General features: G+C 36.3%; 2 protein-coding genes, 1 non-coding gene and 1 pseudogene across 3 annotated transcripts; all 4 read right to left on the reverse strand.

The window, feature by feature from the left end:
• Window positions 1-324: 324 nt before the first annotated feature.
• Window positions 325-431, reverse strand: LOC130503268 (small nucleolar RNA R71). Its single transcript, XR_008940719.1, has one exon. It is a non-coding gene; the product is annotated as a small nucleolar RNA R71 (small nucleolar RNA).
• Window positions 432-5,293: 4,862 nt separating this feature from the next.
• LOC130503266 (FCS-Like Zinc finger 6-like) lies at window positions 5,294-6,376 on the reverse strand. The gene is made up of 2 exons (XM_056997941.1): window positions 5,975-6,376; window positions 5,294-5,650 (listed from the first exon to the last, which is right to left on the reverse strand). Exons 1-2 carry the CDS (start codon window positions 6,292-6,294, stop codon window positions 5,506-5,508), a joined length of 465 nt encoding a protein of 154 aa, XP_056853921.1. The 5' UTR covers window positions 6,295-6,376; the 3' UTR covers window positions 5,294-5,505.
• A 3,478-nt stretch (window positions 6,377-9,854) lies between these two features.
• LOC108824015 (uncharacterized) lies at window positions 9,855-13,345 on the reverse strand. Its single transcript, XM_018597344.2, has 10 exons — window positions 13,101-13,345; window positions 12,677-13,008; window positions 12,177-12,315; window positions 11,977-12,098; window positions 11,679-11,882; window positions 11,556-11,615; window positions 11,309-11,447; window positions 10,616-10,734; window positions 10,333-10,530; window positions 9,855-10,243 (listed from the first exon to the last, which is right to left on the reverse strand). Exons 1-10 carry the CDS (start codon window positions 13,276-13,278, stop codon window positions 10,049-10,051), a joined length of 1,686 nt encoding a protein of 561 aa, XP_018452846.1. The 5' UTR covers window positions 13,279-13,345; the 3' UTR covers window positions 9,855-10,048.
• A 3,710-nt stretch (window positions 13,346-17,055) lies between these two features.
• Window positions 17,056-22,321, reverse strand: LOC130503267 (sulfate transporter 1.2-like; annotated as a pseudogene).
• Between the last annotated feature and the right edge of the window lie 487 nt (window positions 22,322-22,808).

Here is a 22,808-nt window from a genome sequence, read left to right on the forward strand (position 1 = left end):
ACGCGCTCTGCCATTGTTCCTCCACTCTGCACCAGGCAGGACTTCGAGATCAAGCCTGCTCTGATTGATCTGGTGCAGCGAAAAGTGTTCTCTGGTCTCTCTGCAGAAATTCCAATGGAGCATATTGAGAATTTCGAAAAAGTCTGCAGTTTCACTCGTGCGAATGGTGTGCCACCAGACTACATCAAGTGCATGTTATTCCCATTCTCTCTTGATGGAAAAGCTGCACGGTGGTTGAACTCTCTCCCTACCGGCTCTCTCACATCGTGGGAACAGGTCCGATCAGCGTTCCTCAACCATTTCTACTCTAAGGCGAGAACAGCTACATTGAGGAACAAGATCACCTCATTCAGACAGCTCCATGATGAGCCTTTTTGTGACGCATGGGAGCGCTTCAATGACTACCAGAGAGAATGTCCTCACCATGGATTTGATGATGATTACCTCCTGGGCATTTTCTATGATGGGGTGGACTGGAAATACCAAGGTGCTCTAAACTCTTCGAGCAATGGAGACTTCATGACTCAGACCACTGATGGAGCGCTCAAGCTGATTGAGAACATGGCAGCTAGCTCAGCCAATGAGAATCAGGAGAGCAACCGCTCCAAGAAAGGGAACAGTGTACACACTCAGAAAATTGATGAGCTAACAGCTAAGGTCGATCAACTACTGCAGAACAACCAGGCACAAGGATCTGGGTATCAGAACACCATCCCGCAGAGCAATCAGCAAGTTGTTCCAGCCGCGAGTGCTCCGACTGCAGGGAACAGTCCGCCAGATGATCTGAAAAATCTGAACATTATGATGCAGCAGATGCTCCAGAGCCAGCAACTTCAGGTCAAGGCACTGAATCAGGTTACCACAGACATCAACACCAGGATGGACAGCATGTTCACCGAGCTGAATTCAAAATATGATACTGTGAGCAACCACATAAAGAAGATTGATGTTCAGCTTGCTCAAACTGCTGAAACTGTTAAAAGACAGCAAGAGATCATTCGCGGAAAGAGTGTGATGAATTCTAGGGTTGAGCACTGTAATGCAACCGAGCAGAGAAGTGAGAAATCTGAGGAAAAACAAGTGGAACAACTGTTCGCTGAGACTGTTCTGGGCACAGAACAGAGAACAGAGCAATCTGCTAGCTCTAGAGTGACTGCTCCCGCGACTGCTCCCACGACTGCTCCCGCGACTGCTCCCGCGACTGCTCCCGCTCCCGACGGATCTACTGATATTCCACCAGTGCGAGTCTATGTTCCTAAGGTTCCCTATCCGATTCCACCTAGACCTGAAGGTGTTGCCTAAGGTTGATGACCCTGGAAAATTTGCTTTTCCATGTTCTATTGCTGGAGTAGAATTTGAGGAAGCTCTGACTCTGGATCTTGTGTGAATCTTGTCTCAAACGGGGCAATTTTACTGAAGTTGAGTCTTCTCAGGTGACTCTGACTTTTGCAAACTCTTCCAGAGCAGTTCCTTATGGCACCATTCGCAACCTTCTTGTCCAAGTTGGGGACTGTGTTCTCCATACTGAATTTCAGGTTGTTGAGATGAACAAGGATCATGAGATGCCTTTGATCTTTAGGAAGGACATTTATGGCTACAGTGGGAGCAATCGTTGATATGCCTAATAAGAGAGTCTCCTTCTCCCACATCAACAAGAATGTCTTCTATCAGGCTGTTCCCACCAGATTTCAGAAACTACACGCCTCTTGCATCTCAGTGTTCTGTGGAGAAAAGCTGAAGGTTGTTCCAAAGGAAGGAGCACAGTGAGTTCAAGGAAGTTCTGAATGGAGATCCTCACAATGATACCAAGAAACTCAGTGGAAGGGTGAAGAGAAAGTCCAGAAGAAAATGGTCAAAGGAGATCCTACTATGACTTTGACACCTCACTGGTGTGATGAGAAATTCATTGAGTATGAGGTAAAGTGCAAGGGTACCTCTAAACCTTTCTCTAAAGTCAGAGTTATTCTCACTGATGAGCTGAAAGAGAAAGGAGAAGCTGCTGTGAAAGGGTTGTTGAGCAGAGTTTTGAAGCTGAACATGTCTGATTGTGGAGCTTGTTTTGGAACAAGCCCTCATGCTCAACCCGACTGATCCCTGTCACCAAGTCAAGCTAGTGACTTTAACCAAGCGCTTGGTGGGAGGCCACTGGTAAGTGTAAATATAACTTGGTTTTGTTTGCTTATTTTCGTTTATTGAGTTTCAGGTCAAAAAGCAGAAAAATTCGAGATACTTCGAAAAATTCTGGGTTGCAACGGACTGTTCTGCAGGAGCCAAGAACAACCGCCCAGGTGAAAATCTGGCGACAGAACACCCAGAATTTTTCGGAGCACCCGCTCCAGGTAAGTATCTCGACCAAAAAAAAATTGTAAATTCTTGTTTTCACCTTCTCTCTGATTTATTTTCACACCGAGACGTTGTGAAGTAAGTCTGGGGGAGGGTCTTCGTCGTTTACTAACTCGTTTCTTTCTTTTGTTTTTCTCTTGAGTCAGTTTGAGTCATTTTTAGGATCGAGTCAGTCAAAGTTTGTGGGATTAGGACCTTATTCTGTGTTGATCACTAACCACCTCGTGCTTTAGTTGTCTTATTCAGTGACCTTAGCAGTGGCGAAAGACACACATGTGGACCCGGAACACACAACAGAAGTTCTCAGCCGATCAGGTTACACTGGGTAGACTTAACTCCAAATAACTTGAACCTAATCTTGACTGAAATTCTTCTTGTTATGGCACTAGATCAGGGAAACGAGAACTACACTCAGGACTTCTTATTCCTTTCTATCCATCTTGTTGTTCCTGAGTGGCTAGCTCATCTTTAGCTAGTTCCCACCCTGAACCTTAGCCTTTATTCCACCTTCATGCATTTGTTTTTCAGTGTTATATGTGCAGATATGTGCAAAAAGGTCGGAGAGGAAAGGATCGACGCAGCCTCTTACTCGTTACTGCTGCGCAGATTCAGTCAAAAGGAGAACAAGCAGATTAAGGGAGCAACCGCTCCATAACCAATGAGCTGTGCAAGAACATGGATGGAGAACCAGAATGATTTGAACAGAAGAACCACCAGTGGCAATCCAAACATTACATGTTACTCCTTCTTCGTCACCTCACCACCTTTTTGGTACTTGTAAAAAAAAAAAAAAAAATTAAAAAAAAAAAAAAAAAAAAAAAATTATCTTTCATTTTGTTTAGCATATGGTGATGGAGAAGGAGAAGAATTCAGGATACATGAGCCACTGGAAAGGTCGAGCATAAGAGTAGGTATCAATTTGAAGGGATGAGGAGCAGACAGATGAGCAGAGCAGTCTGATGATTGTTCCCGAACGAAAAGAACAGTCGCTCCTGAGATAGCAAAACGAGTAAGGGGCTGTGGACATCAATGGAGCCGTCCTCTCACGACTATTTTGCGCGATATCCTGCATCCACTACGAAAAGTTGGTAGCCCCTAAACACTCTTTAACTCCACCATAAAATTAGCCTGTTCCACACCTAGCCCGTTTACCCTGAATAGTGCCTGTGATGAGAAGCTCACGCTGCTCTTAAATGAATGTAGGGAGTTCTGTCTCGATAGTGTTGCTTTTTCAGGTTTGAGATGTAGAGTATGGAGCCGATTTTTGAACAGCAGTCAGTGGGGTTCTGGTAAGGGTGTGTTGTCCTAGTTTACTGCTTGTATGGTTCAGAGATTCGTGGTTAAGGTATGGTTGCTGAGAATAGGAGAGTTCCCACACTTTCAAACCTTTCTCCCTGTTCTTGATACTTGGCCTTGTTCGAGGACAAACAAGGATCTAAGTCTGGGGGAATTGATATATGGTGTTTTATACATCATTGTATATATGTTTTCTAATTGGTTTTCAAGTCTTTATCGAGTCTTTCTAGTCCTTTTCGAGTCATTACAAGTCTGGAGTTGCACTGGATGGGAGATGGACCTGCTGGAACAAAAGAAGCAGAAAACAGTGCAGTTTGGTGATTTTCACGCAGAACAGTCTGATGACTGCTCCCGATCAAGCGGAACAAGCAGACGGAGTGATCCCGCGGTTGTTCCCGACGAATAAGGAAAATACAACATCTCGGGATTTGCCCTAATTATCCTCTTTTTCTCTCTGGCCGCCTGTGGCCTTTGATATATCATATTTTCTGTTTTCTCTTTATCATTCTACGCTATTCTAGACACAAGAAACCATTGGAGACTTTTAGATTATTGGATTTTGCTTATTGTAAAGGGAGAAGGCTCCATCTCTCTCTCCATAGAGAAGATTATCCTGAACCCTCTCTTTGTTTCTGTTATATTTATGCAGTATTATTCTTCTATGAACTCTGTGTTTTCTCTGTTCATGGCTGAGTAGTCGGCTTGCTTGTCTAGGGTTCTAGGGTGTTGATTTCGTGAGCTAAACATAGATAAGTGAATCACTCGATTGTCTTCATTCATAACCATTCTTACTGCTTGCATTAAACTGGCCGCTTAATGTTAGATCATAGGTTTAATCTGATCATCAAAAGTGCTTAGGTTGCTAGATCTGTTTTGAATGAGCATTGCATCCCTAATCAGCGAAAGTAGATATTAGGGTGTTCTGTGAACCTATCGGACTTGATCTCTATTGCTTGTTGTCGCTTCTCACCTCAACGACAGTTAGACGGTGAGATCGATCAGCATAGGGAGCAGTATCACGATAGTGGACTGTTCTACTTGAGTGATCCGAGTTCTAGACTGTTCTATTTAGCACTTGAATAATTGTTTGGCTCACAAGTATTGACACCCGATGAAGTAACCCTAGGCTGGCTTCTCTTTAATCTGAATTCACATTTACTTTATTTTATTTGCTGCTTGTTACAAAACTCAAAACCCCCATATTGTTTTAGCTTAATATTGATCCTATAGAAATAAAGTGTAAGAGTTGGTCTCTGTGGATTCGATCCTAAAGTGCTACATCGACATACCATTCGATTGTGGTAGTGTGCACATTAGGTTAATTGGTGTGCGTGAACACGAATATCATCTAAACATATACGCACACTTGTTCTAGCTTTGAAAGAGTAGATACATATGTGATCAGTTAACCAATCAAACTGAGTTTCTATTATTTTAAAAGGTTTCTTCGTAATCTCCGATGATATCCCCCTTCTGATACAAAATGACTACTGTTGATATTTTGTTTTTAACGCTGATTCTAAATATCTAGATTCAATCTCTTAAACTGCAACCTCACCCACATAAATTCATTGGATACTTTTGATCTTAAAATTTCTCATTAAGTACTTAAAAATAACACAAGTCTTACATGCATTTGAATTATAGTTTCAAATAGATCAAAACTTGTAAAATTTAAACCCTCGTAAAAAAGACATACAATTCCATGCACCACAACACACGAGAGTGATTAACAACAGGTTAATTGACGCTCAATGCTTTGAATATGTATTACATCATATAATCATATACAAACACAGAACAAGCCACACATAATACATAGTATATAACTATACAATGTATGTGAATACGGGGTGGGGAGGAGGATTACACGGCGGCTGCAGCTCTCCCTCGGCCGGGTTTGGCTCTGGCTGGCACCGCAGATTCTTTCGCCGGCCTAACTTTCTCTTTCCCCTCGTCATGTGTCATTTGCTGTTCTCTGCACTCTGAGCTACAAAAGGCCGTATCTCCCCTGCCATTTTAATAACAAAATAATTATCACTAATTATATAATATTCAAATTATAAAACACCAAATTAGATAAACATAAATCAGCCAAATTAGGGAAGCCTAATATCTTCTGGAGCTAATCATTGCACTTTTTGTTAGGGTTTGATTCCAAAAATCAGACAGTACTCTTAAAACGGTTAAAACAGTAAAAATAAAATTTACTTTCACTTTCACGAATATCTCTATGATCAAGATTCAAGAGCCTAAATACAATTATATGTAAGTTACAAAAAAAAAAGATTCAAGAGTCTATTGATTTTTTTAATGTTTTGGTTCATATTCATACCTGTACATATAGATGTCACGGCCAGGAACAAGTAAGCGTTCACATAAGGAGCAAGATCTCAAGAAATGTCCAGCGTCGGAAAACTCGCCTGAGTGTCTCCTCAGGTTACCTCTCGGTGGGACCATAGCTAAGAACCGTGGATCGACGGCTGCTGACACGTTTTGACCACTTGAACCGGACGGTCCGACCACAGTATTTTGGCTTGGACTCTGCTGAGTTGATGGTACCTCTGATTCGCTGGGAAGGTTCAGATCAAACTTTATCTCGGATAAACTCGTTGTTCTGTTGATCGGTGGTCGTTGTCTCTTTCCAAGCAACATCGTGTCAGTGTGTGTTAGGTTCTGGTTCGGGCTCTGAACAGAGAGCGAGGGAAGAGAGAAAGAGAGGAGGGAGTGAGGAAAGGAGAAGAGATGGAGTAGATAAAGAAGAACCATAAGCTGAGGATTTAATCTGAGCCGTTGATTGTTTCTGATCTGATTATGTTCGCTTCAAGATAATGCCACGTCAGAATTCTGTAATTAATATTATTTTAAGACGAGAACATTTTGCATGTGACAAATACTCCCTCCGTTTCAAATTATATATCGTTCTAGAGCAAAATTTTTGTTTTAAAATAAGTGTCGTTTTCGGTTTTCAATGCAAAATTTATTGAAAATATTCTCTATTCTATTTTTATATTGGTTGATGTGTATTGGTAATAGTATTTTTATTTTGGAAATATGTAAAATTAAATGTTTTCTTAATCTGTGTGCAAAGACTTAGAACGACATATAATATGAAACGGAGGGAGTACTATTTTGTGTAATGCGGTAAAGATTCTATACAAAAGTACAAAATATAAGAGTTACTAGATCTTGACCCGCCCGATTGATCGAGTTTTTGCTTTAACTTGTAAAAATATCATCAACTTATACTAATTTGAAAAGTATTGGATTTTATAAACTATGCTACACGTTTTTTACTATCATATGATTATTATTATATTTAATGTATTTGTAACATGAAAAATACTAATACCTTAGTATATATATATTGTATTGTTTGTTTGATATTGTAACCATAATATAGAAAATTTTAATTTTAAACTAATATTAGCATATCTATCGTATTAATGGATAACAAATCTTATTTGAGAAAAATATATTTTTACCTATGTATTATATATAGACTATAAATATCAATAATTACAATGGTCTAATAAATGATCTAGTTATCAAAATAGATGATAGTAGCAAATTAATTAATATGACTCAATTCTATAGTAATAATTTAATCTTTTATAGTTTATTTGATATTGTAACCATAATGTAGAAAATATTTTTAAAATTAATAATGACGTATCTATCGTATTAATAGACAATAAATCTTGTTTGAGAGAGATATATTTTTATCTATGTATTATATATAAACTATAAATATCAATAATTATAATAAACAACCAATAATTATAATAAACAATCAATAATTACAATGGCTCAATAAATAATTTAACTATTAAAATGGTTCATAATAGCAAATATGGCTCAATTCTATAGTAACAATTTAATTCTATAAGTCCAAAATAAATGTTATATTTGTGTCTAAATAACATTTTTTTTTAACTCTGCAATTCATATTGCCAAACAAAACAAAAAAGTATTTATACTTTAACATTTTCTATACGGTGAAACGGGTAAAATTGCACATATCATTCGAAAAGGGCCCATTGAGCTAAATAACGAGCCCACTGAATTAACAATAATTAATTTTCCACATCAAAGATAGTTGTCCTCAAGCATTAATTGTCCATTCCATCCAGTCATTTTCTTCACTCGAAATATAGCCAAAAGAATCAATAATAATTACAAAAAAAAAACTCATTTCAAATTCGAAGCAATAACAAACACATCGTAGTAGAAAATAATTCTGGAAGTAAATGAAAACTGAAAGGGAAATGTTGTTATTTGGTTCCTCACGTCTCGGCTATTAAAAATGGACCACCTTCTTGACAAATGACAATGTTTAATTTAGTTTGGCCTTTGCAGATTTATAGAGCCTCCTCTCGTTTCTCCACTTCACAATGTTCATATGCCTCATATTTCTCACCAAACTTCAGCGTTTACCATACATTTATTTGTAGACGATTTAATGCCCAAACAAAACATGTTGAGCATATTTTGCATGGGGAAGATAGATACTCCTCAAAACTCAAAGCCCCTACTCTCCTTTTAAAAAATACTTTGTGATCGAAAATCACACCAGAAACTCGTTCTGACTGGTGCATTGTCACCTCTTTTTACAGAAAACTAGAGATAAAACAGAGCGGCACATTGTACCAAAATGGTCGGTCTCCAAGTTTTTTTTGCTAATATCTCGAAATTGTAAGCCTCGAAGATTAAAATGATAATTTAGAAAATGAGATCAGCATGAGTTTATTTTATTTATGCTTAGGTCACGGTGAAAAGGTTTGGGATGAGGTTTACTTCAAAATGTATGTATAAGTCACCGAGAATATATAGTAGCCAGGCCGGCCTGTTTCATTTTGTAAAATATTCGTAACTTTTTTAATCTTGTTCTTAACCTTTTAAATCTAAGATGATAATATAATTGTGTTCCCTTAGGGACATCCGATAAAATTGCAATGACACAAAGTGAATTAACATGGTCCATGCGGGAAGGTGACACACAATAGTTTAAATTTCTTTAGTAAAAGAAAATCAATCAAAAAGGTAAAAGATATAGAAACACAACTGAAGCACAAATACATATAGAAAATATCAATATATCCATTCTACCCGAAGATATAGTTTAATAAACACAACTGAAGCGCAAATAACTGAAGCACAACTGAAAAGATCAATCTCAAACTCAAGTACCAAACAAAAGAGTATGGCCTCGACTTCAAAGTTTCCACAAACAATAAATTTTTGTACAATAAGAACATACAAGAACTCTATATAGCTCGTATTTACAAAATTGTTATACTATCACAATAAAAGACACGTAATCGTCGGAAATGTTTATATATCACAGAAGCCAAAATATACCATGAAACTTAAATTAGTATTCAGAATATATGAAAACCCCATGTATCTTTGCTAGCTAATTAAGGAGTATTACTGAAATTAAGAAGATTCGAATTATAAAATCTCTTGACAAAACAAAAACCATTACAAGTTTATTTATGTGACACTACAGACGACATTGAATTTAAAATTAAACTAATACTATATGTTTTGCTTCAATAAGTCTAAACAGTTCAGATATATTTCATTTGAACGCAAATGCAACACACAAAAACGTTAACATTTATTTGAAGTACTTTGACATCAATTGAACAACTCAAAATGGAAAATCACGGATTTATTTGGAGATGTGATACCAAGCATATGAGTATGACTTTTTGATTTTTAAAATTTATGCGACATTCAAATTAATATTATTTTGTTAAATGATGATGGTAAATGAAAGTGAAGGGGAAGCTGGAGCTGACGTGGACATTTGGTGGTAATATAGAGGTTTTGGTATGAATATGATTGAGAGGACAAGTGGATACAAGTGAGTCAAAAAAGTGAAGAGACGTTAATTTTTATTTTATTTATTTCTTTGGTTGCTGATTCGTTCGGACAACGAAAAGGGTTATTATTACACAGTAACCAAATACAAGTGGTCCCCCAATTCCAAATATCGATCCCAGTAATTGAAAGTGGGCCATATTCTCTTTCACTAGTGGGCTTCAACATCTGGCCCACACCTTTCATTATTTTTTGTTTGGTCGGGTTGGTTACTTTTCATTATTCGCTTTCATTATTATTTTTTGACGTTGTTTATCAATTAACAATGAATAATGATAATCATTCACAAGCAACAAAATCAATCAGGAGTGGGGACATTTAGTTACTACATTAAATCCCACACGCATTTACTTCTTTTCATTTAAAATAAAAATCTGAAGTTGACTTCAATAATTGTATGTCAGTGATATAAAATATTTTAAAAACCCAATAAAACAAATTTTATATATTTGTTTTCTATGAAGATGCAGAGCTGTAGACACTGAGTAACGTAACATAGGTTGAAGTAGAAATGATTTTATTATTTACCAATACAAAACTTGGCGAAGATGGAAGATAAGACCTCTTCAGAGACATCTTGGCCACTGATCTGAGCAAGCGCCAAAGCAGCTTCTCTAAGCTCAATAGTCCAGAAATCAATCGGAATCTCATCTTTGATTGCTTCTCTCAGCCTCTCTAACGCCTCTTTCGTCCGCACCAGTTGCTCGCATTGTCTCTGATACACAAAAAGAAAGGGGTAAATGCAACATTTCAAAAGTTAAACGGATAAAAACAAAACAATAACATATTAGAAATGAGAAAGACCTGATTCACTGTCCATTGATGTCCTCCACTAGGGACACGATCAAGACCAAGAATCTCCAATATTGCTTCTTCAAGCTCTTCAATTCCTTGACCAGTAACAGCAGATGTAAATACAGATCTATGGAAAGCTTCTTCCTTCTTATCTTCTAGTTGTTCAGGAGTAGCACAGTCGATTTTGTTCATCACCAGAATCATAGGCTGTTTCATTTCACCAAAGATCACAACATAAGAACAGTAGTAATAAGTAATAACTAATAAGAAGAAGTGAATATCAAATAACTACCTTGTCAGATTGTATCTTACGTAGAAGCTCAGTGTCTTCTTCAGTCCAGCCTTCAACAGCATTCACCGCCATGATTATTACATCAGCAAGTTTAGCAGCTGTCTCTGACCTCTCAACTCCTGCAGTTTTTTCATCACACTATCTATCTCAAGATCTGAGCTTTAGCAATTAATCCTTGAATAATACTTATAATAACTTACTCCCTCGTTTCAAAATGGTTCATACTTTAGAAAGAAAAAAAAATTGTTTCAAAGAAATACATTTTTACATTTTCAAAATGTGTTTTACTGAGTAACATAGGTAAATTGTAAATTTCAGAAAAAAAAAATAGTGTTTATTGAATTTGGTTGACTTAAAATTGTGGAAAATATTTAATTAGAAAAGATAATGCATTATGATAAAAAAAAACCACTCCCTCTGTTTGAGAGAGAGTGTCAATTTAGTTATATTTTTTCTGTTTCAAAAAAGTATCATTATATATTTCCAATGTAAACTTTTCATATTAAATCTATTTTACCCTTTTAAATAACCAATAGGTTTTTATTTAAATAGTTTTTACTTAGTTAATCATACATTATTGGTATATTTTACATTTTTTTAATCTGCTTGAAATATGTAAAGGAGATGTTTTCTTAATGTGTGAAAATTCTGAAACATACATTTTTTTTTGAAAAAGAGAGAGAGAGAGAGTACCTATCTTTTCAACAATGTCATTGGTTTCTCTGATACCAGCAGTATCAAGAAGAGTGACAGGCACGCCACGGAGTGTAACACTAGCTTCCACCACGTCACGAGTGGTTCCAGCAACTTCTGTAACAATGGCTCTCTCACTCTGCACGCTAAATTTAAATCACCACCAGTTGAAAATCTAATGCAATTCCATTTGAATAATAAAACTCTGTTAAAAAGATAAATAAAAACGATCATTATGTTTCCATACTTTGCTCCAAGCATTTAAAAGACTTGATTTCCCAACGTTAGGACGCCCAATAATAGCTACCTGTAAGCACTTAAAAAGCTTCAAGCATGAACAAGAAGAAGCTTGTGTTTCTGTGTGTTTAACCTGCAACCCGGTTTGAAGAAGCTTGTCATAGTTTGCTGTATCTAACGCACTCTCTACGTCTTGAGACATTTTGTTTATTCTGCTGATAACAAAGTCTACATCCAGTGGTGGCATCTCGTCCTCGAAATCCAAACGAGCTTCGATTTCAGTGAGGAGCTCAACGCATTGCGATCTTAATGATTTGACCAAAGACGAAAACCCTCCCTAATAACAACACTTGTAGTTAGTTTATATATAACAATTGATTAAATAATATTATTTGATCAGATCACAAAGGAGAGCAGAGAATGTTATATGCCTGAATCCCTTCCAAAGCAGCATCTGCAGCAGCAGAAGACTTAGCTGAGATAAGTTTCTCAACGTTCTCAGCTTGCGTAAGGTCCAAACGTCCATTTAGAAACGCACGTAGTGTAAACTCTCCTGTTCAAAAATAAAAAGGATTCAGAATCTATAGCCAAAAAAAAAAACTCAACATAAGAAGAAATATAGTTTCCTGACCTGGTTCAGCTAACCTTGCTCCAGCGTCAACACAGGCCCTCAAAACACGGCGCAGACAAACCTCGCTACCGTGACACTGGAGCTCAATCACATCTTCCCTTGTGTATGACCGAGGAGCCAACATAGGCACTGCTAAAACCTTAATTAAGCAGCAGTCACACTCCAATCATTAAACACACATACTCCCAGTGTTATAACATTTAAGAAAAAACCGTTTAGGTGTTTAAAAATCAGTCTAGTCTGCCTAATCAATAATCACCCTATAAAGAGCATATTTTAAAATATCGGTTAAAGCGTTCAAAAAAATCAGTATAGTGATCCACCTAATCAAAAATCATAAGGGCATAGTTACCGACTAACGACATATTCTATAATCCATCTATCTAACACACACACACACACACACTTATCCACTAGTAGAAATGCCATACAAAGTCTGAAGCTTTCTATTATTAGCGTCAATGGAATTAAAAAATTTGAAAACTTTCGATGTGTAGTACCTCGTCAACAACATTGCCTTTTGAATCAACAACAAGTCCATACTCCACGAAATGACTCCTCGGCTGCCACAGATCAATACTCTCCTTCCTCCTCCTCCTCCTCCTCTTATTAGCAGGATGAAAGACTCGTCCAGCGACTTCCACAGCCTTATCTCCCGACAACCGCACGATTCCGACAGCTCCAGGTGGACCACCGATCGGCGTCACTATCGCCGCGATTGTACTCGAGCTCTGGAACTGATGATTATCGAACGCGTCGTCTTCAGCTACCTTGCTGCGGCTCTGAAGACCCAACACACGCTCGTCTCTTTTGTAAACGAAAGAGCCCTTCTCTGAAACAAATGGGGAAAAAGAGAGAAACCCGTTTAGCAAAATTAGGGTTTTGAAAATCGAACTTTGAGAAACCGTTTCAGTGGCTTTAAACCTGACGACGCAGCTGGGGGTTTAAGAAGAGGGGTTTTAGCAGAGGAGGAGGAGGAGAATAAGAGAAAGGTTAGATTTTTAGAGGTGGGTTTGGTTGTTCTGTTGCCTCTGGTTATGATCGGAGCGGCGTGACGGAGGAGGTGAGCTCCGACGGAGCGGAAGGAGAAGAGAAGCTCCATTGACGGCGGAGTTACGGATAACGACGGAGGCGGCAACAGATACTATGAGAGTGAGAGATTACAAAAAGAAAAAGGACAAAACGCAGCGTTTTGTAGATATGTGGGTTTCGTGGATTTATTTGGTTTGGTTGGGCTTTTCTCCAATAAAGCCCAGTGTGTATTGTTTCCAAATTCTAACTGTGCAACTTGAAGACGGGCTGGGCTGCCTTTTCCTAAAATATGAGAAGACGGGCTGGGTATTTTAATCCTAGGCTATTTGATCCGAACTATTACTTGTACTAAACGGTTTTATTCACCGATTAATAGTTAAATTAGTGACTAAAAAATCAACTTAAGTCGTAAACGAATCTTATTAATTCTATATCATCGTCACTAAACATGAAAACCTCGAAATCTCTAAATTCACTCTAATTTTGAGTATAGACGATTTCTGATGATATTTGTTTCCGTGATTGGACCGAATTTACACCCTTGTCATCAGACAATTGTCTTCGTCATCGAAAATCGTTTTCGCTCAAAGTTAGAATTTGAATTTGGAGATTTCAAAATTTTCAGGTTCAGTGACTAAGATAATTGATATAAAATTAACGAAAATCGTTTATAACTTAACAGTTGACTTTTTAGTCATAAAATTGTCAAATCAACTATTAGTTGGAAAACTAAATCGTGCAAGTAATAGTTTAGTATTAACTTTTTAGTCGTTAATTTACCAAATCAACTATTAGTTGAAAAATTAAATCGTGTAAATAATAGTTTAGTATTAAATTTACTGATTTCAAATAGTTAAAGGATTTTTTTTTCCCTGAAAGTTTATTATTACCAAAGAAAGATACAAGACCAATAGATGAAGTTACTATCCATGGTTAACTAGACCGGACAACAGACAAACCCCGGAAACTAGATCCCACAAATGGGATGCATTAGCCCAAAAGAATACAGACCAGGGCGCTTACAACAACAACATTAAACTAAGCAACTAACTTCCAAACAATTGATGATAAACAACACTTACAGACATGTCTGACTTCTAGAGAATCCATGAAACTGGTTAACGGGACTGCTCTCGGCCAGACCACCGAAAACCCACTTCCTCCTAGCACAACGAGGATACACCTCCAGAACCAAGTAACAAGAACTTCATAAACCGGCAAGTGAGAATCCTTTTGATTCCACTAATCACTCCCGGAAGCGGCTGAGTCAAACAGACCATTGAAAGCCTAGGTATGAAGCCACAAAAGACATGATCTCCACGAGATCTGCAACAAGCAACTAAGAGCGAAGTCCACCAAATCCGAAAAACGATCGCAGGCCATGAATGGCAAAATAATGATTAGGCAGAATCCATAGCAAACCCCAACCGGAAAGACAACATCTGCAATAGAAAACCATACAGTAGCCAAGGAGAAACGCAAAATCAACAGAACCAATCAGATCTAGAATGAGATTCAAGGATAAAAGCTATTATAGCTAGGCTACACCGTAAATCAACAGATCCGGTACTTTTATGAGAGAATCCACACCAGATCTGAAAGTATAAGTCGACTTGGTAGATGCGTATCTCCTTCAAAAACGGAAGCAAAGTCACACACCGAGTAACAGAGAAGCAAGCATGAAATAAAACAAGAGTATAGGACCGACGCTAGTGCTGAAGAAGCCACCCCGCGCCGGTCCTCCATAAAAACGCAGGAAACTTCAAGAGAGAAGGAGGAGAAGATGAACAGTGCGAAGAGAGAGAAAGGTGTGTGTTTTCTCTTCAATAGTTAAAGGATTTAAATGTATATTTTTCCGTGTGAGATAACCTACCAATTTGTTTTCAAGCGCCCACGTGCGAGTAGGCAAACTTAAAATACACTTTTGGGTCGTTAATTTTTTTTTTTTTTTGAAAAAGTTATTTCACACAAGTGATTATTTCATCAAATGCTAATAGTTACAAATTCTACTTAACAGTTTTGAGAATTTTTATTTTTATTTTATTTTCTTGCTCTAGGAAGAATGTTGCTAGCTATCAAATATAATAGAGATACTAGATTTTGACCCGCCCAACCGGGCGGGTATTTATTTTATGTTTTTAGTTTTTTATTTATAAATGATATATTTGTAATATTTAAACATAAATTTAGATTGAAAATTAAAATTTGTAGTTATAATAAAAATTAAAAGTTTTAAAAAATATTTTGATATAAATTTTAAATTCCTAATTAAAATAATATAGAGATGGGTCATAATTTTTCCAATTCCAAAATCTTATCATTATTAATAAAAAATAAAATAATTTATAAATAAATAAAATATATAAACATATTTAAAATTAAAATAAATTTGTTTAAAAAAAAAATCTTACGCCATTGTTGTTTATTTCTATAGTTTGACTGGTGGCCGTATAAATATTTGCTTTCACTTCAATTTTTTTCTTTGTTTTAATGATAATATATATAATAATATATATATATATATATATATATGTGTGTGTGTAAATTAATATGTATTACATAATTGTTAGTATAACATTTTAAAACAAAATTTTTATTTATTACTTTAAATAATATATTATGTGATTTTAATCGTCTATTATATCACAGTGTATCATATAAGAATCTAATATTTATAACTAATTGGACTTATATTATAAAAGTTTTATACTAACAATTTATAAATAAAATATTTTATATTTTATTTATATGATATATAAATTGATTTTGATGTGTGATTTTTATTTTTATTATTTTTATTAATCACAGTGCGAAGAGAGAGAAAGGTGTGTGTTTTCTCTTCAATAGTTAAAGGATTTAAATGTATATTTTCCGTGTGAGATAACCTACCAATTTGTTTTCAAGCGCCCACGTGCGAGTAGGCAAACTTAAAATACACTTTTGGGTCGTTAATTTTTTTTTTTTTTGAAAAAGTTATTTCACACAAGTGATTATTTCATCAAATGCTAATAGTTACAAAATTCTACTTAACAGTTTTGAGAATTTTTATTTTTATTTTATTTTCTTGCTCTAGGAAGAATGTTGCTAGCTATCAAATATAATAGAGATATAAGCCTAAAACACAGCGTTTTGTGAAAAAAAATAATAGAAAGGTGGGTTTCGTGGATTTATATGTTTGGGCTTTGATCCAATATAAGCTATAACAGAGAGAAGCTATCAAGACCCACTTGTAAGTAAATAAAGAAAGACTTGTAAAACGTAGCGTATCGTAAGCACAGCGCGAATCTGGCTTTTAAACTCTCTTAAATGAATCTGGCTTTGTTTCTGGTTTAGGTTCATAACCATGTCTTGATCAGAACAAATTTTTTCGCCAACCTCTCCAATTGACTTATTAAACAAAATAATGAAATTAAAATATGATTGCTTAGTGCTTAGGATATGGTATAATATCAGTTTTGTCCAGTCTAACATATGGATAGGATCAGTTTCATTAATACTTATTTCAGTGTGCTTTTAAATTTCAACTTGTCACATTATTGAGGTTCATTTGTTTTAATTATTTTATCCAGAAATATAGATCTCCAGGTTGGACTTATATTTATCACTGTCGTTAATTTCATTTTTAATTTCATTTAGAATTTTTTTTTAATTTGATATAAGTATTTCAGATGTGAAATGCCAATTAGGTAAAATCTACACTTTATTACAAAAGTAGAAAAGCAAGACGCTAAGGTGGGACCCAGAGGTCAACTTTACACTTGACCTCTCTTGTGCAATAAACGAAAGGGGACCAAAGATGCAACAACTGAAAGCAAAACTCACTTTCTTTAACACATACTGTACAAACACTTATAGAACATCTTCTTTTTTGGTAAAATAGAACATCTTCTTTCTTCGTCATTATCTTCATCTTCTTCTTTCTTGGAATCTCAGACCTCGTCTGAGAGTTTTGGACAGCAAGCATCCACGGCGTCAGCCACCGTCAGAAAGATGTTGTCGTGTCCTAACATGTCAACAAAGTGTGACAAGTGTAGCTTGCCAATCACCAACGGTCCAGGGTTCGCAAGAACCAACTGTTATAAACAGAATCAAAATTTACAACTCTCCACAAAGGTAATTAATCTTCTTCAACTAATCCTTAATTAAATCTATTTGTTTTTGTACGTATATGTTTTACCTGAATATCTCTTTTCTGGAGAGATTTGTATAAGTCTTCTAGAGCGTGAATACCACTTGTATCGATGTCCGTAACAGCTGAAAAAAATATTGTTTCATTAATCTTTGCTTATAAGGAATAAGAACTAGAGAAAACTACATATATGATCTGAGATTTAGGGGCTTTAGGGTTAGTTTTAATAGTTTTTTGATAATTTGAATGCTATACGACTTATGTATAATAGTTCTTTCAAAATTTGGAGGCAAAATTGAATATATTCATCCGGCTCTCTCCAGAACCGGTTCTGACTTCATAGCTATTGATTATGAGTAAAGTTAACTTACGACGAGACATTTCGATGATTAGAAACTGGATCCTAGGTAGGCTTGCAGCTTTCACCTTCTCTTCTTCTCTAGTAACCATCTTTGGATCCTGTAAAATCCAAGGGTTTCCGGATTAGTCTTCTTGTCATCCAAGTAAAAGTTCTTGGCTAGGGTTAAATTTTTGTTTAGGGTTGACCTTTCTCTGACGTAATTTGAGTTGGAGAAGTAAATTGCCGAGTCAACACGGATGGTAAGAACCCTGGAACCATGGTGGCTTCAGGATACTGTTGGATGTTTCGGTATACTGAAGTTCTTGGAATGTTTCCAAGAACCGCGGTTCTAGGTCTTGTGACTTGCAAGAGAATCTTAGCAAACGATATAGAGACCTGTCCACAAACACACACAAAACAAAATCAGCAAACTAAGACAGAGCTGGAATTAGAGTCATTCATGATGGCATAGATTTAGGGTTTAGATAGCGTGAGACATACGGCAATGAGAAGTCCGATCTCAACGGAGACAAAGATGACGCCGAAGAAAGCTCCCATACAAGCGATGAAGTCGAGCTTATCGACCTTGAAGATCAAAATCGCAGCTTGGATATCAATCAAAGGAACCACCGCGTTGATGATGATAGCTGCTAGGATTGCGTTTGGTGTGTACTTGAAGAGAGGAGTGAGGAAGAGCAGTGTCAAGAGAACAACGATTGACATTATGATGTTGGAAACCGCGGTGTGACATCCAGCCATGAAGTTTACAGCTGATCTTGAGAATGACCCAGTCGCTACGTAGCAAGAAGACATGGACCCAACAACGTTCATAACACCTAGTGCTACCATCTCTTTGTTGCCGTCGATTTGGTAGTCTTTCATTGCAGCAAACGTTCTTCCAATTGCTACAGCTTCCTGTGAAAACATTAATATATTCAGTGTTAGAAAATGATCTTGTTAATTAAAACAATTTAGGCGGCGTATAGACACTACTCCATTACATAAAACCTAATGACCGTCTAATTATTCCTTAAAACATTTAAAATATTCAAGTCTTGACTTCTAACTAATTGGTTTTAAATTGAAATCTTAGTTGTTGATTTGTAACTTACTGTTAAGGCGACCATTCCAGCGACTATACCAATACGAATCCCCTTTGCCAAGTTATCTCCGGAGAAGTAAATTTGATCAAAAGAGGAAGGGTTGATCCCTTTGTCAAGGTGTTTCACCTTTATTCATTAGAGAAGGAAACAAGTTAACACAAAGTCGGAAAGCTTGCTAGGCAAGTAACTACTTAGAATAGACAAAGGAGTTCTTACAATTTGGACTCCTTGCTTGTCGGCTCTGGTTATGTAGACAAAGAAGGTAGAAATGATAACTGATATCAGTGGTGCAATCGCTGGAACCCAGAACAGTTTATTGCTCCTTTTCCCCTGTTCCATCAACAAACCAAGAGATATCCGATTCACAGATCAAAACAATAAGAACAAACTATTATGATATTACAATATATTCCCTCTGTTCCAAAATATTTGAAGTTTTAGATTAGTGCACAACTATTAAAAAACTTGTTTTCATCTAAAAAATATGATTAAAATATAAATTTAAAACTATTTAACCAATTACAAAATATATTAGAAAATTCTAAAAATATTATTGGTTACACAATTTTTGAAAAAACTAAAAATTATATTAAAATATGAAAACATCTCTTTTGAAACATCAAAAACTTTTTTTAAGTATGTCTATTTAGAAACGGATGGAGTATATAATTTCTTACAATGAGTTTAGAGGTGAGAAGGAAGGTCAAGAAAGATGCAGCAATGAGTATAGTCTGCCAATTCCACTGCATAAACCAAATTGACATGTATTAGTGAAATATATTACACAATGGAGGAATCAATAACACAAAACAAGAGTTCTTACACCGTGATGAGCTGCACTGAAGACAGAATCTAAAACAGCAACGATATCGGTTTTCTTGGTGAATTTTCTGATCCCTAGGAACCCTTTAAGCTGCTGAAGAGCGATTGTGATGGCTGCACCACCCATGAATCCAACCACGGCCGCGTGGGAAAGAAAATCAATCAAGAACCCTAACCTGAAGAAGCCAAGAGCTGCTTCGGTGACACCGCGAAAAACGTGGCGGTGAAGGCAAGGCGGAGGTATTCATCAGGGTTTGTGTTTGGATCGATCTCAGCTCGAAGGAGAGTACCTAGCAGCAGAGAAACCACAGCGACGGGTCCGATTGCTATATCCCTAGAACTCCCCATACATGCATACACCAATGGAGGAACAAAACTCGAATCTGTAAAACCATTTTCAACCATATAGATTTATGAGTTGTCCCATCCCATGTGTTATTACTCAAAGTTAAGTAAAATTCAAACTTACATAAACCGTATTTGGGGTCCAGATTCGCGAGCTTAGCGTATCCGATATCCTGGAATCATCATAGAATATACTTTATAAACAAAGCAAGGATAGATGACTTGTGACACAAGTCAACTAGTGTGAATAGGTTTTTTTACCTGAGGAATACAGAGACTGGCAATGGTTAGACCGGCAATGAGATCACCACGAAACTTCTTGAGATTGTAGCTACGTCCCCAATCGAAAACCGGAAAGACAGATTGGAGACCGAGCATGAACTGCTTGGACTTAGGCTGATCCTTAAAATGTCTGAGAGGATCATCGTGGAAGAAAGTTTCTTTGAACGTGTACATGAACTCATGAAACATGTTCTGCTTCGGTGGGATCCCAACTTTATGCCGTGGAGGCGATGATTTGATCGGAAAATCTCCACCGTCCGTACCCGGACTTGCATCACCGTCCACAGGATGAGCTCTCGAGGCCATAGCTATGTATCTACAAAACAGGACAAGAGACTAGTTAGGTTAATTCAGTCACAATGTTTGAGGTTTGGTTTAAAATCAGTTTGAGGATATATAATCGAACCAGGAGATAGAATAGATAGCTGGATATATGGTTTGTAGGTGACTCAAAGTGTGATTTTGTAGCAACATTGATGCAGCTTATTTATAGTGAAAATTTTAGGAGATTGATTTTAATTAATTATGAGAAGAGCGTGTCATCGTATAGATTGATGAATGTGGATAGGTAAGAGACCAAATGCATGATCAAATATGAAAAGTCTAAATAGATTGCAAATTGATTCTTTGTGTCTGTCGACATTTATGTTAAAACAAACTAAGTCAATGGTTTTGTAGCAAATTACATATGCGCATAACTGCAAACAATCTCAATTCAATAATCTAGTTAACTGTCTGCCATAAGAGAGGTCGTTGACTAGCACTGGCACTGCCACGTGGCGATGTGCAGATGTTTTGAGATAAATATAGATATTTATTATAATACCAATATATATCAATCAAGGACGAGAATTTAACGTTATTTATCTTCTTTCAGTTTCCTAGTATTTAATTTAATTAAAGCTTTGAGTAGACGATTAAGAATTAAGATGTATTGCAATATTCGAAAAATATTCGAAAATAATATACTTAATTAACATTTGACATCCAGATTTTCTTAGATATTGGTTGCTTGAACAGAAATATTAGAAACAAGACCTAAAAATCCCAGAATGCAAACCGAACTGAACACAAATTTAGAAAGACGACCTAAGTACCTAACTAGATACAAAACAAACCTAACTCATATACACATATGCTCTATTTTTAGTGGTTCAAAAGTTCTATTCTGGACTTTACATCTTGTCCAAACTCAAACTATGTAGCTGTTCTGTCAATTTCGAATTAACTTGCTAATTATAATTCCAAGGAAAGCCTGTCTTTTGTGCAAGGTGATATGGAGTGGCTGGATTAATTCTAATACTTTGGCTGCTCTTATAAGTTTTCAACCAAACATATTTCATAGCAATTGGGGTTTCCAATTTATATGCACATATTAAAACGTTAAGCTAAAAAAAAATTGTTACTAGAGTCAAACTGCCAAAATGAAAACCAAATGTTATGACTTTGTGATTAATACAACTAAACAAGAACGGTGTATGCATGATTGAAATTTGAGTTAATTGATATATTATCAAAGGAACGTTCTAATGGATATAATGGTGCTATGCACGCTTATTCGATCAATTATATAATGCGTGATGGTGATTCTGGTATCACACGGTAAAACTATCGAAAAATGAACTGATCAGAACTATGATTAAGTTTTAACAATAAAAGTGTATATGATTAAGCATATACGCACGTGTATTCTATAAACGGGGAAATAAATATAAAATGATGAAACAAAAAGTGGGTAAAGTAACAAAAAGATGCATAACCATTGATAGTTGGAAGGTGAAAACCACCACTTACCTGGAAAAGAAGTAGAAATTCGATCTCGTTTTTGTAGCCTTTTCCTCTAGAGATCTCTCACGTGGTTTTCTTTCTTTCTTTATACGAAAAGTGAACTTTTTAATAACATAAAAAGAAATAAACAAATATTTAAGAAGTAGAAGAAAGTTCACGAGAGACACAGTTACAACCTCCCCTTTATCAGATTTGAAACGCCAGATCGTTCACTATTATTTTCTAAGTTAAAAACATTAAAATTAGCAAACCCAAATCGTGTCCAGGTTCGCTGAATTTCTCTCAAAATATTAATAAATAAACAGAGAAATATGTAAACTGGGAAAAAAAAGCACTTAAAATACAAAGAATTCGCAGTAGAAAGAAACGTTTTGTTAATAAATTCGTCTTTTGGTGTTTAACTGAAATAATCTTAAATTAAAAGAGATAAAAACTCGTGATTATGATATTCCATTGTTTTCAGGGAAGAATAAAAAGGTATATGAAGTGATAATGACAGAAGTCATGGAAACTAGAAACACATCGAAGCGGTTAGATCGAACTGTTTTCACAAAAAAGCCACTTGTCTCCGAATTGAGAAAAGCGAAAAGGTCAAAAGAAAGGAGCGATTTATTTGGGGGATGGAGTTGACTTTTAAGAAAATAGTGGGCCCCTGCCCTGAAGCATGAACCTAGACTGTTTATGTGGCTTCGTTCTTCTTAGGTGCAGTTAGCCATGACTGTGTCTCTTACGCTCGCTAGTGCTGTGCTGGCTACCGGCTATTGGGTCTCCATGTTGATTCATGGCCAGCC

This window comes from Raphanus sativus, unplaced genomic scaffold (assembly GCF_000801105.2).
Source record: "Raphanus sativus cultivar WK10039 unplaced genomic scaffold, ASM80110v3 Scaffold0895, whole genome shotgun sequence".
In the NCBI taxonomy this organism is placed as follows: domain Eukaryota; kingdom Viridiplantae; phylum Streptophyta; class Magnoliopsida; order Brassicales; family Brassicaceae; genus Raphanus; species Raphanus sativus.

Excerpts from the sequence above, each read along its gene's own strand:
- LOC130503266 (XM_056997941.1), bottom strand. The coding sequence starts at position 6,294 with ATGTTGCTTGGAAAGAGACAACGACCACCGATCAACAGAACAACGAGT. Across the intron at positions 5,651-5,974 it reads CGTGACATCTATATGTACAG|GGGAGATACGGCCTTTTGTA; the intron begins GTATGAATATGA and ends TTAAAATGGCAG.
- LOC108824015 (XM_018597344.2), bottom strand. The coding sequence starts at position 13,278 with ATGGAGCTTCTCTTCTCCTTCCGCTCCGTCGGAGCTCACCTCCTCCGT. Across the intron at positions 11,448-11,555 it reads TTTTAAATGCTTGGAGCAAA|AGTGAGAGAGCCATTGTTAC; the intron begins GTATGGAAACAT and ends TTTAGCGTGCAG. Across the intron at positions 10,531-10,615 it reads GTAAGATACAATCTGACAAG|CCTATGATTCTGGTGATGAA; the intron begins GTAGTTATTTGA and ends GAAATGAAACAG.